We start from the raw sequence: 19821 nt of genomic DNA on the forward strand, positions 1-19821 counted from the left end.
GGTTGGCGATTTATGAGAAAGCAGCTGTAGAAACCGCCTCAGCCCAAAAATGAGGAGCAAGCATATAAGAGATCAAGAGAGCACGAGCAATCTCAAGAGTGTGGCGATGCTTGCGCTCAGCAACACCATTTTGAGCATGAGCACCAGGACATGAAAATTGGGCAAGAGTACCCTGCTCAGCAAGGTTGGAAAGATGAGTAGTGGAGATGTACTCACCAGTAGAATCCACACGAAAAACTTGAATGAGAGAGTTGAACTGGGTACGGATTATAGTGGCAAATTGCTGGTAAATAGAAAGAAATTGACCACGAGAAGACATGAAATAAGTCCAGGTAAATCTCGAATAGTCATCAATGAAAATAACATAATATGATTGACCCCCTTTGAAACAAAAGGTGTAGGACCCCATACATCAGAGTGAACAAGATCAAAAGGTTTCTGGGACTTAGACTCACTAGAAGGGTAGGGGAGTTGCAACTGTTTGCCAAGTTTACAACCCGTACAATGAAGAGTAGTGTCACCAGAAACTGGACCTAACACACCATTGCCAACAAAGAGTGGACAATCTAGAACCAGAGAGGTGGCCAAGATGACGATGCCACTGTGCAAAAGAAGTGGTAGACAAAGCAGCTGACACGGATGCTGGAGAACTGGGTGATGTGGGAGCCAAAATGGGTGAAGGAAGATGCAACCAATCAAGCTACCAGAGGCGTTGGGAGTCTCGACGCCTAGGCCCAGTTCCCACCAAAAGGCCCGTATGGAGATCCTGAACACAATAAGAATCAGACTCAAGGATTATGCGACAGCCATGATCAGTGATTTGACCCGTAGACAACAGTTGCATAGTGAGTTTAGGAACATGCGAAATAGTAGGAACATTAAATGAAGAGGTCAAAAGAACACCTCTCCCATCAACAGGAAGAGAAGTGCCATCTACGGTGCGAACAAAAATAGGTGGATCGAGGAAAGATAGAGAGGACAAGTATGTTGCATGAGGTGTCATATGAAAAGAGGCACCAGAGTCGAGGAACCATGGGGATGATATACCTGACGGAGGAGGAGCGGAACTAGAAGCCTGAGTTGTAGTCCCATGACCGGAGGCCTAAGCTGCAGTAGTGAGGCGACGAAACAGGGCAAGAACCTACTGCTCCACTGCTGACATGGAACGAGTGCTCTGTGAAGTAGAGGAACCACCAGAGCCCTGAAAGGAGCGTCTGCCATGACGCCCTAATCGATCGCGCTGCTTCTTGCGACAATCCTTCTCCTCATGGCCATAGAGCTTGCAGTAGCCACACTAAACACCAGAAGGTGCCCCCGCCACCATAGGAGAGGGCTAAGATGGGGCGGGGAGACCTAGGGAGGTGTGGCTGCTAGGACGGAGGGCTGCGGTGGAACATAAGTCACACCCCTAGCCTGAAGACGTGTCTCCTCAGCTCGTAACTCAGGCATCGCCTCTGAGAGCGATGGGCGCGGACGACGAGTCAGCAACTGTGCCCGAACAGTCTCAAACTCGGGACGAAGCCGAGAGAGAAACTCGTGAAGGCGAAGAGTGTCTCTCTGTTCTCGGTGATGGTCATAGCACCGACAAGTACCACCACCACAGAACTTAGTGCCCAAACTGTCCAGGCGATGCCAGATAACTGTCATCTGATGATAGAAGTCCTCAACTGTGGAGTCAAGCTGACGAAGCGACTGAACCTCCTCAACAACAGCAAGGCACATCGCTTCATTACGAATCTCGTAACTGCGACGGAAGTGATCCCACATAAGGTGTGAAGTGGCAAGACCTCTAAGGGATAACGAGAGATTGACCTCCATGCTCGCAAGTAAGATAGCCTTAGCAGATTTCTCCTTGCGCAGCCAAGTTTCATAGACACCGAGATCAGACTGGTAGCTCTCCATCTCAGCCTCAAATGCCTCAAGTAAAGCACTCTTGGTATCATCATCAGCATCTAGCGGGTATGTGGGCGGCGTGGGAAGAAGAGGACGGGGAGGACAGATCCGCTCACCTGTGAGGTAGCCCCACAACAGTTGCCCATCCATGTGGACCTCCATATAGAAAACAAAATCACCCCAATTGGTGCCATTGAAAATGACGGGGCACCGAGGGACCGGAACAGCGCCAGGGCGTCTGGGGGACGCCATGGAGGAGAGAACGAGTCTCTCTCTCTCTCTTAAGCAGAGAGGAGAGGAGGACCGGCTGGCTCACTAGCACGAGACCGACACACGGGCACGAGTGAGCGGCTCGCTATACAGGCGCGGGCGAAGGGAGTCGCGAGGACGCAAGGGGCGTGCGGGAGGGAGGCGTCCGGCGCGCAGGGCAGCTCGGAAGGGCAGCGGGAGCAGAGGGCGACGCGGGAGGGCGGCACAGTGGCGCGCAGGGCCACGCGAGCGGCGGCGGGCCGACGCCCGATGGCGTGGAGCGGGCGTCGTGGTGGCGCGCGAGTGGTCGGCGGGCCGGCGCGCAGGGGCGCACGAGCGTGCGGCGCGAGTTCGCGACGGCTGCGCGATGCGATGCACGGATCGGTGGGATTAGTCTGAGGTAAGGAAACCCTAGCTCTTTGATACCTTGTTAGAGAATGACCAACCGTATCTATTGCAAGGCCCGAGAGGGAAAGTATACACAATGTACATATGCAAGGAAGCCCTCCAAGTAGAGGGAAAACACATACACCTCCTATACATCTAACAATATCCCCATCCTCCATTCTTATCCGCTTCCATGAAAGCTCCATCAGTATTGATTTTCAGGCACCCGACTTGAGGCCGTAGCCATTTTCTTCTTAATCTGAATTCCTGGTTCCTGATAAACAGGTCCAAAAGAAGATGAGCTCATGCTTTAAAGAAGAAGAAGAAGAAGACGAGCTCAAACACCACCGAGTAGAAGAGTTTGCATAAGCTAATGCCTCCGGTTTAAAATGTAAGTTGTTTTAATTTTTATCTCAAATCAACATTCGACAACTTTTAACCAAAATTAAGATTTACACGAGTATCTACAACATCAAATTAGTTTTATTAAATCTACCACAAATTGACACTGCATTTGCTTGATACTATAGATATTAATAGATTTTCTTTATATGAACTTAAGTAAAAAAATGACTTAGGATAAAGTTAAAACAACTTATAATTTTTTTAAAACAAACTAGTGTTTTAAGGACAGGTCCAACAATGACTTATGAGTTAGCTCTAAGCATTTTATTTAATATTTTAATAGAAGAGAGAGAAAAGCTAACTCTTGATTAAGAATTAGTCATACACACATTTCAAGATCATGTGAGGTTGTCAATGTAGCCTAGTTTTGGTATGAGCTATTGTTAAAAGTTAACATCATTCAAGAGGTTCTTAGAGCAAGTGATTAGCTCTTACTATTGCAGGCATACAGGTTCCCTAACATGCTTTCATCGGTAAGTGGCGAAGATTTCTAGGGATCAGGATATCAGACATTCAATTCAAAGCACCTTAAATTTTGCAACAGGTCATGTTTTTTCATTTATTCATTCAGTTTAGAGATAAATATACCATAGGTCAATTAACTTTTTGGGTTGTATTATTTAGATCATCAACTCTAAAACTGTAGATTTGGGTTCATAAATTTTCAAAGTTGTTCATTGTTGGTCTGTACCCTTTCATTTGGGAAATAGGTCCGACGTGGCAGTTCATGTAGCGTGGCATGCGGGTCACATGAGCTCTGAGGATCAAGTCGGCGGTGTTTTTAGGCCGATACCCCCTACGGTTCCCTCTCCCTCCTACCTCACCCCGTCTTTTCCTTCTTCCCCACTCTCTCTCTCTCTCTCTCTCGTTCGGGACGTCACCGCTATTGCCACACTCCCTCGAATTGACATCAATAGCTCAATAATACATCTCCTCCACTCTATAGCGGTAGTTTTGGTAGTGTTCTACTGATTTGAATTACAAGAAGTGGTAAGTAGTGCAACGCATATTGAAACAAATCCTGAATTTAGCTCCTCCGCTTTGGTACATGGCGCACCACCCGTTGTTTCATGCAGCCTAGGTACCTAATTAGTAGAAACCCACCTACAGTGCAGGAGCTGGATTCTTGAGTTGTTGTCATCCATGCGAGGGAGGTGCAGCGGCAGCAGTGATGTCCAAAACAGGGGGGAGTGGGTAAGGAAGAAAGAAGAGGGAGGGACAGGAAACTATAGAGGGGCATCAGAAAAAAATGATGCCTACTTGGTCCTCACGCTAGTGTAGCTCACGTGACCAACGGGGCACGCTAGCTGATGATATGGATTGTCACGTCGGATATATTCCACAAATGAAGGAGTACCGACCTACGATAAACTACTTTAAAAGTTTATGAACTTAAATTTACAGTTTCAAAGCGATGGATCTTAATGACACGTTTAAAAAGTTAGCCTACGATGTACTTAACTCTTTACTTGATCTGTAAAAATTGTCAGAAGTTCGGTATTACGGATTCACGGCCGTCGATGAGAGTAGAAGCTCGCAGATTGCAATAGGCAGAAAGGCAGCACACACAGCTCCGTCTGAAAAGCCCCCACATTCTCCTTATGCTTTGGAAGACTCTCCTACATATTCTCCTGAACAACTAGTCAATTATTGATTTCTAGACTTGATCCATCACTAAACCTGAACACACAGAAAGCATTCAACTGAAGAACAGTAGCAAGTCAACACCCTGACACTGCAAGCAGCAACTAACACATGCAATGTGCTCTTGCCTCCTCTCATCGCGTCATGCCATCTCGAGGCTGAGCCAGTGGAACAGCAGCGGCGGCGGCGGCTGGACCCCGACGCCGTCCTCCACCTGCACCACGTCCAGCCCAGTCGCCGGCCTCCTCTTGTGATACGGCGTGCCGCGCGCCTGACGCCACTCACGGCCGGAGACGGTGAGCACGTCGGACTCCGTGGACGACGACGAGAGACTCTCCCCACCGGACGGGTACTCGCCGTACCTCTTCTTGGCCCCGCCCCCGCCCACGGCGAGCGTGAGCTCCAGCTCTGCGTCGTCGTCGGTTTCCTCCGCTTCGTCGTCGTCCTCCTCCTCCGCGCTCCGCACGTACTCGATGACTGGCGCCACGACGTCGAGGCTGAGAGCGGTGCGCGGCGTCGGCGTCGCCGCTGCTACGTGTCCGCCGCGGCCGCGAGCGGCGTAGCGGTGCTCATAGGTGCACATGCTGAGAGCTCCTATGTTGTACTCGGTGCAGCTGCCGTTCGGCGAGGTGGACAGGTTCCTCTGGTTCTTGAGCTCCCGTTTGAGGTCTCGCATCAGAAGCTTCTGAATCCTGTATAGGCGATGGAGCTCGTGAACCTGTGGCATCAGAGAAGAAGAAGTCGATCAGTGTACTGTGCTTTAATTTATTCTGAAGACTAGCAGCTTCAAATGCTGGAAACCTCTCTAAGCATTTGAGCTTACTTGCTGTCTGAAAGTCTCTTCATGTTTCAGCATGGCCATCTTCAGCGTGTCTTTATCGCAGTGCCTGAATGCTTGCTCCATGGGCATTGTGAGAGTAGTGCTTCTCACTATCTCTTTCAATCTGCAATGAAGTGAATTTAAGCAAGAGCCAAGAGGTGAGTACTATGCAATAATAAGAATGTAAGTTTCTGAACTGAAATCGAGAAATGCAACATTACATGCAGAGGAAAGAAAGAAAGAGAAATGAAGGACAACGGGTACAAGGGAAAATATAAGACTGAAATAAGTGTGATTGTTATTTGAAGGTGTCATCCAAAATATGTTTACTACAATGAGAAGGGTAGGTAAGCCTGAAAGCATCTCACTCCTAATTTCCAGAGCTTAAGAATGATTGAAGGGAGCATTGAAGCTTGATGAGCAAATCAGAGTGGAATCAAAAGGAAGGAGTTCATTCCTCACCTAGTGTAACTGCTACCCGTGGCCGTGGATGTCAGAGAAGTGACTCACAAACTGTATCCTACTGAGCTCTAACTACTCCTTGGCGCTTGCCACTCTCAGTTTCTGATCATTGTATGACTCCAAAGGCCACAGGCTTTCCCTTATATACACATCCATCTCCACTCCACTCCACAAGCAGAGCAAGCATGCAGTGCAGCTCCTGCCTCTCTCTGTCTCTCTGAACCGCTTCTCTCTGGACTGTGAAGAAAAGAGCAGCAGGAGACAAGACACGAATGATGTAAGATTCCTTTCACAGTGGCCGTATTTTTAACTAGGCATGCCGAAGCCGAACGATAAAAGCATACATCACTGTGGCCCTGTTCTTGCAGAGGTTCAGGAACAAGGGGGAAACAGGACTACTCCTACAGGGTTAAGAAATGGACCACCGCCTAAATTGCATGTGCCTTTGCGTAATCAAATGTAAGGTGAAAGATAAGCTTTTGGACGACAGCAATACGTCAGTGGACCTCTATTCTTTCAATGTGTATACAATGCGTCAACAGCAGCTTTAAATCATTTTACACCGGACAGTCCTTTTTTCTCTACCATCGCACCTGTTTTCATTTCGAAGTTAGGGTTTTGGTAGGTACAGCAGGGGACGCTCCAGAATACCATCATCATGATCCAAGTGATAGAACAAGAGGTTTTTACCATAATCATGTTCTTTCAACTGAAGCGGTTAACATTTTTTGTTATATAAAAGGAAGCTGTTAACATGTCAAGCTCAGATCATTGGATGTGAAATTAATGCCTACTAATCAGACACATGGGATCAGGGCATGAAATGCAGTATTAGCCGAGTGATGAAGATTTTCTTCTCAGTTCACGCGAAGATTGACTCCGGTTTGACTGCTTTTATTTTAAGCAGATCATGATGATGCAAGAAACAGTCCTGAAACATTTTGATATGCTACAAGGTGTACAAATTCCCCATTCATGGACCAGTCAGTGCTCATTATCATGCATGATTTGGGGGCAAGGACTGGGTACTCTCCTTCTGGTCAGTGCAGTGAAGTGCTCTGTGGGAGGGCCAGGCCCCGGGCCGGCAAGTGGTCCAGTCCAGCCATTAAGCCTGCTCGGTTTCAGCCAGGGCTTATCAGCCAGCCAACAGTGTTTTCCTCTCACAACAAATCAGCACCAGCCGGGCTTATCAGCCCAGAAACCAACCAGCGAACATGCTGATTGCCGTTCTTCCCGTTCCTCCGTCCTCACTCCTCAGTCCCCACTCCCAAGACCACATGCATGAGGATGAGGTACACTCCTACCCTAGCTAATTGCACTGGGAAGCTAGTAATAATCTGGTGTTAGCAGAAGGAGATGGGTGCTGAACCAGACAAATTGTGTGTTAAAAAGGACTAACCCACAGCAAAAAGTGGCTTTCCCATTTGAAGCACCAGTCCATCATGTCACTCACGCAGTCACGCTCCACAGCTCCACATGGTGCCTGCCCTGGAGGAGATAGCCATGCCCAAGTGCGGTTCCAAGAAAAGATGAGCTGAAAGGGCATCTGCTGTGAAGCAAGTAAACAATGCCCCAGATGAGTAGTGATCACTCCAGCAGTTTTATATATGCATACAGTAGCAACTCGCAAGCAGGCTTCACCCAATTGGTTAACGGATGAGTAGTGGCCACACCTGCAGAAAGATGCATAATACTATGGGTTAATTAACACATGCAAACCTTGCTTATGTCAGTTCACTTCTGGTTCTGGAACCCAGAGCAGCAGAGTAGGGTGAGAAATGGTCTGTTCAATCAGCGGCCCCGTGGAGCGTGGGGAACGGGGGTGGAAGAACGGAGGGCGAGGCGATCGACAGCCGCGCACGCGCTGCCGCGGGAGGGAGGAGCAGCCGGGCCAGGTGGCGGGACCCGCAGCGTCGTTGGGCCCACATGGTATCAACGGCCCATGGGCCCGGCCCGGTCGTCCTGGGCTACTGCAGATTCTCAGTGACCTCTCTTTGTGGTGCTACTTCGTGTGTCTTGCGGTCTTGCGGAGACTGAGCAAGATAAGTAATAAATCCTCTAGGAAAAACAAAAAACTGTATGCTGATAATAAAAAGATTACTGTATATGATAAAAGAACTGTAGAACTAAGAAACTATCTATACGTGTTATCTACATATCTAATGGAGTACTAAAAATAGTATTGTTCATCTCTCACTCTTCTAAGCTTCTTAGCTTGTCACTTTCTCTTCGGTTCATATGCCCCTCGCTCTCGCACCTCTTTTTCCCTCGACCCATCGTTCCTTACTCCATTCTTTTTCGCTCTCACGGGTGGCAAACATATACCCACAACAGGAATTCAAGGCCTAGGTGGTAAACGTAGACTTGAGATGAGGGCCCATAAGAATGTATCCTCCTCCAACATGGTGTTGGTTATAATTTAGAGCGGCAAAGACATTGTTGGCGTTGCTCAACCTAAGCATGTGCCGTGTTGCATGCGTCCACATGTAGTTTGCCTTCCACTTTTTTTTAATTCACGACAAGTGCATACAATAGCCACTCATTGGGCCGAGGCAATCATCAATTAATTTACCATACTGAATAAATTAAATCTTTATTATATTTAGCATTTATTATGAACCTTAAAATTTATCTTATTAAGTTGAAATATGGTTGGCCAAACCCAATTAAATCTGACAAAGATAACTAGCTCATTATTGATGTGCTCTGACTCATGTGACCATGTAAAATTGTACTACAACGCACGAGTACGTTTGCTAGTAGATATTATGAAAAATAAAACGCATTGTATATATCTTGCTTGAAGTGGCAACGAACAAACATGCCAGTGAGCGCACGCTAATCTCCTATATAATACTAGGTATTTACTAGCATTATCCACTACAGCTACTATAGAGGATCCATCATGGCGACAAGCTTTGACTGAAAAAAAAAAGCTGTGGAATGGAAAATGGAAGGTTGACAAGCTTAAAGAAGGGATCAAAAGGAGCAAAACGGCAGAAAGTTTGTGAAACGGGGTGAAAGCCGCTGTCATGTTGTGTCATCCGTGTCCTTTCGCCGTAATATATCCCTTTGCGAGGAAACAAGTAGTCACTTTGGCACGCAATAGCCTAGCCGGGCACGAAAGGCTCCCTCGCTTTTTACGTGCTGCTATCTCATGAATTCAGTGCGCCGTTCATCATGCACGAGCTTGCACGCATAGTTCCGCCGCTATGGAGTCAGTGGTAACTTTAGGTATGTCACCAAAAAAAAAATTCATATACAATTTGATAAATCAATTTTAGCAATTCAGTAACAATTGTAAATTTTACAATGTGATTTGCACTAAGTAACATGATAAGGCTTAAATTCAAGGATTAAGTTGAAATCATCTACTAAATACAATATAAATAGTTCAAAAGCCATACCGATAGTTTAAATATAGGCATAAAAGAGCACCAGAGGCTTACAATGCTATTTTTTCATATTGTTTTATTCGACGCTTTCCAAGGAATATGAATGTCTTACTATATCTTCTTCATCAACCAGATCAACCACCGGTCTTCCACCACTAGTTCAACCTGATCAGGTGGAGGATTAGAAGGTTCAACTGGCTATGAATGTTACCAAATAGCTATGAATGTAGAAAACAATTTTCTAAAAAACACGAAGAGCAAAGATTAAAATTTACCTAACTAAAATAGCGAATCAAGACGATAAGTCCTGAGTGGCGCAACCGTATATTCTGTAGACAGGACGTGGGAATTAGACGGCGATCCTCTGATCTAGCATTCAGAGCATGGCGGAGGGCGGCATGGCACCAAGGGCCGTGGCCGGCCAGGGCGTCACAGACTCACCTGTCAGGCGACGCACGTGTTCCTCCGTGGCTCCCCGTCTGATCGAGATTAGATTAGGAAATTCGAAGGGTCGTATATGGAGCGCACGTACCAGACTTTTGGACTTTGGAGAATTAGAGTTCCCTTGTCACATGGGCCGCGTCAGTGCATCATATGGGCCTCCCGACCTCCCGTCATCACGTGATGGTGTCCACGTATGTTTTTTTCTTTTTAACAAATACAACGTATATACAATATAATAGTATATATACTACTGCTGTCTAGTTTTGCAGGGTGGCGAGTTATTACTAGAACTTGGAATCGCCATCTCTGGACAAGCTTGCTCGACCGGTCGCTGAAAAGGCAGTAGAGCTTCGACAAATTAAGCAATGCACTAGTTTCAGTTTGGGATAGACTAGTGGTGACACTCCAAAACTTAGTGGTAGTGGCTTCATTTAATTTGGCATCTCACGATGAGTTACACCATATCATATACCCCTACTACTGAAGTGCTGACAGTGTCACAGCATATACAGCATTGCATTGACACCATCTCTGTAAGACTCTAACACATGGATTCTGAAAGGCTGAAATGGACTAATCCGGAAGTGCTATTGTTCGAGACAAAGAAGGGTAGATTGTTACACTTATACCAAGTACTAGTTAAAAAGAGCCCAGTTAAAAATGTAAAAACGTCAAAGCAGTAAGTAGGATAGATGCCTTTGGAAAAAGTCCATCAGCTTATTAGGACGCACTTGATGATACTAGCTGCGACATAGCGACAGAACTAAAATGGTAGGAATGATAAGAGTGAAGCATGCTTGGCAGCAATCCAGGAGCTAAGCCTAGGCACTTAAATTCATTGCTGAACTTTCCCGGAAAGCGCATTGGTTCCAGTAACTTAATTGCCCGCAGCAGGTTCTATTAAACAAATCACCAAGCCAGCCAGACTTCCATGAGTTCCGTCCATCACATGAGCAGCGTGTGACCTCATCATGCCTTGTAAAACCCTAACATTCCACTCGTGCCTTGCGCCAAGTCTATCGTGCTCGTGCCGTTAGGGATCATCATGAAAATGGGTCAGGAACCAGGGTGAGAATAATAGTTTCTTAATTACTGATGTGTCCTTCTTGAGTCATAATATAAAGAGTTAAATGCACCAGAGATCCATTAACTTATGAGGAAGTTTCAGTTGAGTCCATCAACTTCCAAAGTGGCCTTTTGGATCTATAAACTTTTAAAATGGTTCACTGCAGTCCATACCTATTTATTTAACCTTAAATTCAAAACACATTTGCAGAAAACCCCTCCCCACACGCATGCAGGTGCATGCATGGCTCCGGCGCTGGCCTGGGCTCGAGCGCGTGCAGCTCGTGCGGGTCGTACTCGAGCACGGGCTTGCCGGCGAGGTTGGGCTCGCCGAGGCCGAGCGTGAAGGTGCAGCCCTGCATCTGGCCGCCGAGGCCGTCGACGTGCTGAAGCTCATGTCGTCGACGTTCCTGATCGTGCTGTGCCAGACCGTCGACCTACGCCACCTGGAGGAGAACCTGAAGAGCGCCGTGAAGAGCTGCGTGATGACGGTGGCCAAGAAGACCCTGAGCACTAGCGCCACGGAGGGCCTCCACAGCGCGCAGTTCTGCGAGAAGGACCTGCTCACGGCGATCGACCGTGAGGCGGTGTTCGCGTACGCGGACGACCCCTGCAGCGCCAACTACCCGCTGATGCAGAAGATGCGGTCGGTGCTGGCCGAGCACGCTGCTGGTGTTGCCGGCGTGCACGCAGCTCTTCACGGCGCTCTCGGTTGTTGCCGAAGTACCAGTTGAGGGTGTAGTTTGCAAACCGAACCGAATAATCCCAAAGTCATGTAAACAAACTTGTAGATCGCTTCTAGCTCTACAATTTTTGTTACTACACCTTTCACTGGATCGGGCTGGTTTGATAGTTTGAGGGAGCCGAAGATTGAGTTTCAGCTTGTATATTTGAGGTGGTATTGATCAGTTCATTCAGTTCATTCAGTTCGCACCATCACCGCGTCGGGCGACCTGGTCCCGCTCTCCTACATCGCGGGACTCGTCACCGGCCGGGCCAACTCCACGGCGGTGGCACCCGACGGCAGGAAGGTGGACGCCGCGGAGGCTTTCAAGATCGCCGGCATCCAGCACGGCTTCTTCGAGCTGCAGCCCAAGGAAGGGCTCGCCATGGTGAACGGCACGGCCGTCGGCTCTGGGCTGGCGTCGATCGTGCTCTTCGAGGCGAACGTCCTCGCCGTCCTCGCCGAGGTCATGTCCGCCGTGTTCTGCGAGGTGATGAACGGCAAGCCCGAGTACACCGACCACCTGATCCACAAGCTGAAGCACCACCCGGGGCAGATCGAGTTCGCGGCCATCATGGAGCACATCCTGGACGTTGCAGCATACCGCTCCCGAGATGGGTTGTGGAGGAGATGGACAAGGATCAGGACCTGGCCTACACTGACTTGAGCGGCCACCGGAACTACGATCGTGGAGGTCCAGGTCGGCATGGGCCCCGCCGGCGAGCTGCGCTACCCGTCCTACCCGGAGAGCAACGCAACCTGGTCCTTCCCTGGCATCGGCGAGTTCCAGTGCTATGACAGGGTACAGCATGCGTGCTCGTTCGTTTTTTTGTACCCCTCTCAGAGCTTGTAACTGACCTGCTGCGATATCCATGTGCATTCATGCAGTACATGTTGAGTAGCTTGAAGGCGGCTGCCGAGGCCGTGGGCAAGCCGGAGTGGGGCAACGCGGGTCCTGGCGACTCCGGCGGCTACAAGGACTGGCCGGAGGACACGGGCTTCTTCCGTCGTGAGGGCGGGTGGAGCACGGAGTACGGGCAGTTCTTCATGAGCTGGTACTCGAGGATGCTGCTGGAGCACGGCGAGCGCATCCTGTCGGCGGCGACGGGCGTGTTCACGGGGTCCCCCGGCGTGAAGATCTCGGTGAAGGTGGCTGGGATCCACTGGCACTACGGCACCCGGTCCCACGCGGCGGAGCTGACGGCGGGGTACTACACTACAACACCCGGTAGCACGACGGGTACGCGCCCATTGCGCGCATGCTGGCGCGCCACGGCGCCGTGCTCAACGTCACGTGCGTCGAGATGCGGGACCACGAGCAGCCGCAGGACGCGCAGTGCCGCCCCGAGGCGCTGGTGCAGCAGGTGGCCGCCGCGGCGCGGGAGGCCGGTGTCGGTCTGGCCGGGGAGAACGCGCTGCCACGCTACGACGAGACGGCGCACGACCAGGTGGTGGCCACGGCCGCCGACAGGGCTGCCGAGGACCGCATGGTGGCGTTCACGTACCTGCGCATGGGGCCCGATCTGTTCCAGCCCGACAACTGGCGCCGCTTCACCGCCTTCGTCAAGCGCATGTCCCAGCCGGGCGCACGGGAGGCGTGCCGGGAGCAGGTGGAGCGCGAGGCCGAGGGCGTCGCGCACGCCACCCAGCCGCTCGTGCACGAGGCCGCCGTCGCGCTCACCGATTGATGTGCAGGTGGCCGGCGTTCCCACCCACTGCCGAGATGGTCGTACGTGGAGGAAGGCACGAGCAAGTAAAGCACTAAACCCGGCCACGCATGCACTGCATGCGTGTGGGAAGGGGTTTTCTACAAATGTGTTTTGAATTTAAGGTTAAATAAATAGGTATGGACGGCAGTGAACCATTTTAAAAGTTTATGGACCAAAAAAACCACTTTGGAAGTTGATGGACTCAACTGAAACTTCCTCATAAGTTAATGGATCTCTGGTGCATTTAACTCTAATATAAACCTGATCGATGACTTTGATGCTACGTTGGCAAGGCTTCTTTTGCTTCTCCTACTATCCACCCCTCATTGCATTAGAAGTACTTGTAAGAGCAAGTCTTTGTTCATGCTTATAATAAAGCATGAGGAGAAAAAATGGTAGTTTTGTGTATTTTGATTGTCAGATTTCAGAAATTAGCCATGAGCTCTGATGCTCATTGGTTGGGCTGGAAGAGATTAACTACTCTCCCTATCAAGTACCATCAGACATTGGCATGCTCTCTTTTTTTTCTCCCCACGCCACACTTCTGCTGTTTCCTTTCTTTTCAGTAAAGCTTACCAAGAGCTTCTTTCTTGACCTCAGAATGTTCCTTAAAGCAGCCACACTCGTAGCCTCATTGGACAAGAGGGAAAATGGAAGTTCAAAAAGACAAAGTTATGTTGCTGCAGTATGCCAGTATGTGTTCTTGTTGGAGATGAAATCATGAAAATAAACACAGAAACCAACCATATTGGGGAAAAAATAGACAAGCACTGCCATTTTATCAAACTGGGCATCATGCTGGAAAAAAAAAACAGCAGTCTGGTCAAAAACCGAAAGCGCATTTCAGACCTATCCATACACATGATCTACATGCACAATCATGCTCAGCAGTGTTCAAAATCAAAAGGGCATACACATTCCAGAGACCACCATAAAAGTTGCACAGCCAGCAAAAGCGCCATGGAACATGCGTCTTGTAGCCGTCGGCCCCTCGCAAAGCGCAGCGCCCGAGAGCGCCGGATGGATCGATGCACAGAGGATGGCCAGGCAGGCCCAGTGTCAATGGGGCATTCGACCGCTTTGATCAGGAAAGAGACGGCCCACACAAGCAGCTGTTCCTGCATGGGCCCTTGTGCTGTGCTCCTTTGCCGGATGCTGAGACATGGAACCCAAAAAGGCTGGGCACTTCTATCTTGACATCACAAAGGCGTGGTTGGTCTGGTTCATCTGTTGGCCTTCGAGACCTCTGATCCATGCACATGCCAAGCTATCAAGTTGTGACATGGAGAAGGGCCCGTCTGTTTATGAGACAGCAGTTCATGATCGAAATCTGCAATAGCAGGGTGATGAAGAGGACCGCAAACTGTTTCTGAAATGTCATGCACATATCACATACGTGCTAGTTCTGCATAGTTTCGAGATGGAGCTTGCCTGGCTAAATTCTGTTCAAGTTCAAGCTACTAGCAATCCCTCTGCAGCTTACTATAGAACTCCCCCAATGAGATAGTTTTGAGGTTGCCACAATATATTACTTTTTATTTAAGGTATTGGGAGGATTGCTGCAACAGATCACCAACCCATGTGCGAGTGGACAATTTATTTTCCTTTTTTTGGTCAGGATCTCCTCCGCGCCTCGAGGAAGCCGGAAAGCATGCCGGCAGCGGAGAAGAAGCGGCCGGAGTGAGCTCGATCAAACATCTACTAGTACAAATGGGTGGATCTGATAATACAACGTTCGTTTTAGCTTCGGTTTTCCAATGTGAAATATATATGGGACCCATATGTTGATCTTATTATACTACAATAATATGCACAAAGTATATAATGCTATATTGGATGATCTAAAACAAATTTTAGTCAGTTTCAACAAAAAAAATAAAATGTGAACACGAAATTTAATTCTAGGGTTTAACTTTTGACGTAGGGTCCACATATAGATCTAGCCACACAATATGCACTACGTAGCTGCTTGTTATAATGAGTCATATCCTTTTCAATCAATTCCGTGACAATTTTAAAGTGTGAACGTGGAGTTTTTAATTTTAGGGTCCAACCTTTAATATGGGGCTCACATTTAAATCTAGCCGCACCGGTGTACAAAAAAGTAGCCTGCTATCATACCGAATCATCTAAAAACATTAATCAATTTTGCTCAAATTTATAGGTGTGAATACAAGGTTTTTTATTTTAGGGTCTGGCGTTAACATGGGTCTCACATATAGATCTAGTCTTGTTAATTTGCACAAAGTGACATAGTATTATAATGAGTCACTTTTAGCAAGTTACAGTTAAAAGTCACAAAAATTTAGGGTATAAACACGATGCTTTCATTCCAGGGGTCCATCTTTAAAATAGTAATAGAAACTAATAGTTCAACTCAAAGCAACAAGTATGGATAAGATTGATTAATGATTATTATCTTATGGGTATGGATAAGATTGGGGATGATGAGAATGGATAATGATGATGTTGATTTGGACACTGCTTGTGAGCATTTTTAGGATTTTTTTTTTCTAACGTGCCTCGTGGGAATTAAGTAGAAACTTAATTGGAGCCTCAAATTCATATTATTCCCTCTGTTCTGAAAATAAGGTAAAACAAATGACATATGTAACCATCTCTTAACTATAGAGAGATCTCGAGGTTACTAATATTTTGAGCCTGGTGATATATCACATATATACTAATAAAAGGTACATATGTAATTGGTGCTTTGCAGGAGTTAATTCACCTATAATGTATTACGTTGGGATTTTTTTTAATGTTTCAATACCTATATTTCAGGGAGTAATGAGATGTACTAAATTTTAAAGTACTCCATTTTGTTAATGAAGAATGCGGAAGCTCGTGAGATCTTTGCCTTAAGAGAAGTGAAGGTAAAACTTGTACTTCTTCATATGTGAATCAGTAAAACCGTGTGTGTGCATGTCAAACACTTTGCATATGAAGCAAAGTGGAAATGGTTCTTGGCGAGTATCACTGGCAATTACAGATGGAAATACAGTTAGCTCGTCAAACATGTAATTGGGCCTTATTGGCTAGACCGGGCCAGATTACCACGTTTGGGTTTCGACTAACATATAAAATGCCATTTTCCCACAAAAAATATATATATAATGCCATTCAAACCTTGTTTTCATGGTTCCATGCATTTCTACTCCGCTTATTCTGCTCGGTTTCTCGAAGAGAAGCCAAGAACTAGTCCTAGGAAAATTGAAACCTGCTCACTAGGGATGTTGAACAGACGATGACACATGGCAAGTTGCCTAAACAAATAGCCCAGAAAAACTTTTGATGATTTCATAAAGTCGCGCTGAGTTATTTTGCAGTTTGCTCGCAAAGGCCAAGTTGTCAACCGGCTGGATTTGATTCGATTTATTTTTTCTGGGAGTGTTTGATTTGATTGAGTCAGATGACCGTTCATGCATTTTTCAACACCGTTCATGGCTCACGCGTGGCGTGCAATCGATGTCAACAGCGGGTATTAAATTCAAATTCTTGTTTTGATGTGAAAGGTAAAATGAGGAACATCCTCAGTTTATGGTTAGTAATACTTAACAGTGCTGCAATTTTTAGGATGTGATCGTCAAACCTGAGACTATAGGTTAAAACTGACATAGCTTGAGAATAGAGTGTTCAGTCATTAAATTTTAGTTGGAATGTCTCTGTTATTGGTCAGATGTTTTAAAAGAGGCTCTGATTGGATTCAAATTAACAGCCCTACGAGAGCTGACGGGTTCTCCCCCGCATTTTTAAAAATAATGGAAATAGATCATTTTACTATGCCGACTATACCCTTTGGGTAACTAATCTCATCTAATCTCTCAGGTTATTTAAACTGAATCAGTTCACCCCTAGTTGAAGTTGTCATTTTGTTTCTCCTCTTATAAATTGTCTTAAGTTCAAAATGTTGGGATAAAAAGAAAAATACAATGCACAATTAATCCCTCATCTTGTGATGAATCATGAGGAGAACATCTACCATCAGATCAGCAGCGAAAATAAACAATCACATGCACAATAGACACAACGATTTACGTGGAAAACCTCCTCAAGGTGAGGAGTAAAAACCACGGGACCAACCGGTCAACTCCAAACTTTTAAGCTTCCACTATAATCAATAATGGGTATAAGGAGTCTTCTCTAGATCATCTAGAGGATTACACCAGCAGCAACACATTCATCAAGTTACAAACTTGGCATCAACTACAAGCACAACCTTCTAACAAAGAGGAATAACAACAACCAAACAGAGAAGTCATAGATTCTGCCCCCTCGATAATCAGTTCATATGTCACAAACTACAGCTCCACTGTGCACGAATTTTGGTAGGCAAGTAGATCCATGAGTCCTCTAACCACTGACCAAATTTCAGCTCAATCGGACACCGTTTGGTCACCCACACAAATCATCTACCAAAACTACTCTGTTCTGAAACTACAGTGACTCGAACTGACAAAATTCCTCTCAAATCTAGTACTCTACTCAACCAATCCTCAAACCAACTTAACAGATCAAAGTACTCTAAGTGAGAAACGAGCTCACCAAGTTTGGTACCAATCCAACCACATTTGAGCCTCCAATCACCGGCTTGAAGATGACCGGTTCAGAGCCACCAAATCTAGACAAATTTCCCTTCTCCTTCTTCTTCCTCTCTTCTCACGTTGTGGTGTGTGTGTTCTGCTCTCTCCCTTCTCACAGCAGCAGCAGCTATCTCTCTGCTCAGCTAAGAATGGAGGCTAGGGTTTTCTCTCTTTTATCCTTCCTAGGATCAATCTCAACCGTTGATTCCAACCGAAATCAACGGTGCACAAGCACTGGGTTTGTGGGCTATTTTTGCTAGGCTCAATTGCATCCTCCATGTGGAGGGATGTGGCAGAACTGCATAATTTAATGCCTCACAGGAGTGCTTGTCTTCCATTAGACACTAAGCACTCAAGGGAGAACACTAAATTACTCGGTTCCGTCGGGCACACCCCAGGGGAGAACCCGAAAATCCACATTTTTGCCATCAAGATCACAAATGAGAGAATAAAGCTTACATCATCATTAACCATTTCTTACATCACTTTTAATACAACATCAGAGTATAATATTATTTATTATAACAACGGAATGTAATCATATTATCAGAGTTATGAGCAATTTAATTGAACAGCGGAATATAAACATGTGACCAGAATTATAACAGAAATAAATATCTAATCATGACATGATGAAGTATTGTTATATAAGCTACGACAACAGATTATGAAACTTTCCTTATAAAAGCATTTGATGAGAGTTATAAATAACAACTACGATCGCAGCGTAAAGGAATCCTCGCTGAGCCCACTAGGAGATATCCACACACAAAGGTCAGCTCTAGCATCCACCTGTCACCTGCAATAGGGGGAATAAAACCCTGAGTACTCAATTGTACTCAGCAAGACTTATCCGACAGGAGAAAAGAAAAGACTCCAAGGATATGCAAGGCTATCTGGCTTGTGGGTTTATTGCATTTGCAGGAAGCATTACTAAGCGTGTGTCCTTATATTCGATCTTTATTAATAGCCGCATTGGTTCATTAACTAACCATTCTATATAAGCACATGTACTACTTTCAAGCAGGTGGTAAGCAATCAGATTTCCTTTTTCCATTCTAGCTTTCATCTTTTAGTTCTTACTATGATTATAGGCATGAAACAAGCAGTACCGGATTGCCCGGCGATTCGCGAATCAATGCCCCCCTGGGTACCCCGAAAACACATGCCCCGCTTGTACCCAAGGCACAAGTAGGACTAACCCATCACTCTCCTGTCCTGGGTGTCCAGGTCCCCGTCCAAACTTGGACTCCAAGCCCCCACCCCTGAGTCCCAGACTCCGTGTGGTGCAAGGACCTCTACCATCTCCGCCTCCAATTAGTCGGTCCGGAAAGAGCCAGATCCGCGACAAGAGAGCAACAAGTCTTCCAAGCGCCCATATCCAAGTATGTGCTCGGGATAATAAGTCTGTGACTTGCCTCGATGGCTTATGCAACGATCGGTCCTTAACCGACCAGACAGGGAAATCAGTGTAACCAAGCCATGCCCCGCGTCCACGGCGACACGACCTCTTACCCCACCAATACCCAAACTATATCCCTGCCCGGTCACCAGTTTACCTTTCCACCATTTATATTTTCCAAGTGATAATAATACAGTAATATATTTTTTATCTCTCGCGAGTGACAGGCAATCACTTGACTTCTACCGGAGTCCTGTAGCATAGCAATCTACACGATCCCGTCATACTAGTAAGACTCATAGGATAAAGATAGGTATATGCAAGTGGGTTTTAATCAACTCCTTAAAACTTAATGCATAAATATAATTTAACTGTAGAAAAATAGGGGTTATGCACCGGGGCTTGCCTGGATAAGATATTAAAAAGTTAGTATCAACATCTTCAGATCATCCATATCATCTAAATAGAAAAGCCCATTGCATCATCTCCTGGAGAGAATACCATTACATCATCTTCGGGTTCCTAATCATCCTTCGATCGATCCGTTGATCCATCATCGTACCTATATGATATGCATGCGATGCAATGCAAAGATGTAATTAATCAACTGCAATAGTGACCCATAAAATACGACGTACG

General features: G+C 46.6%; 1 protein-coding gene and 2 pseudogenes across 1 annotated transcript; 1 reads left to right on the forward strand and 2 right to left on the reverse strand.

Annotated features, from left to right (window-relative positions):
* Positions 1 to 999: 999 nt before the first annotated feature.
* On the reverse strand, positions 1000 to 2145 carry LOC136536128 (uncharacterized; annotated as a pseudogene).
* A 2387-nt stretch (positions 2146 to 4532) lies between these two features.
* On the reverse strand, positions 4533 to 5959 carry LOC136538011 (uncharacterized). Its single transcript, XM_066529994.1, has 3 exons — positions 5861 to 5959; positions 5402 to 5522; positions 4533 to 5296 (listed from the first exon to the last, which is right to left on the reverse strand). The coding sequence occupies exons 2-3, from the start codon at positions 5486 to 5488 to the stop codon at positions 4721 to 4723; spliced, it is 663 nt and encodes a 220-aa protein (XP_066386091.1). The 5' UTR covers positions 5489 to 5522; positions 5861 to 5959; the 3' UTR covers positions 4533 to 4720.
* A 5035-nt stretch (positions 5960 to 10994) lies between these two features.
* Positions 10995 to 13176, forward strand: LOC136536129 (beta-amylase 2, chloroplastic-like; annotated as a pseudogene).
* Positions 13177 to 19821: the final 6645 nt, after the last annotated feature.

Source organism: Miscanthus floridulus, chromosome 2 (genome assembly GCF_019320115.1).
Source record: "Miscanthus floridulus cultivar M001 chromosome 2, ASM1932011v1, whole genome shotgun sequence".
Lineage (NCBI taxonomy): Eukaryota > Viridiplantae > Streptophyta > Magnoliopsida > Poales > Poaceae > Miscanthus > Miscanthus floridulus.

Bases quoted from the DNA above. Each gene is read 5' to 3' on its own strand.
- LOC136538011 (XM_066529994.1), bottom strand. From the start codon at position 5,488: ATGCCCATGGAGCAAGCATTCAGGCACTGCGATAAAGACACGCTGAAG. The intron at 5,297-5,401 runs GTAAGCTCAAAT...CTGATGCCACAG, and splicing joins AAGAGACTTTCAGACAGCAA to GTTCACGAGCTCCATCGCCT.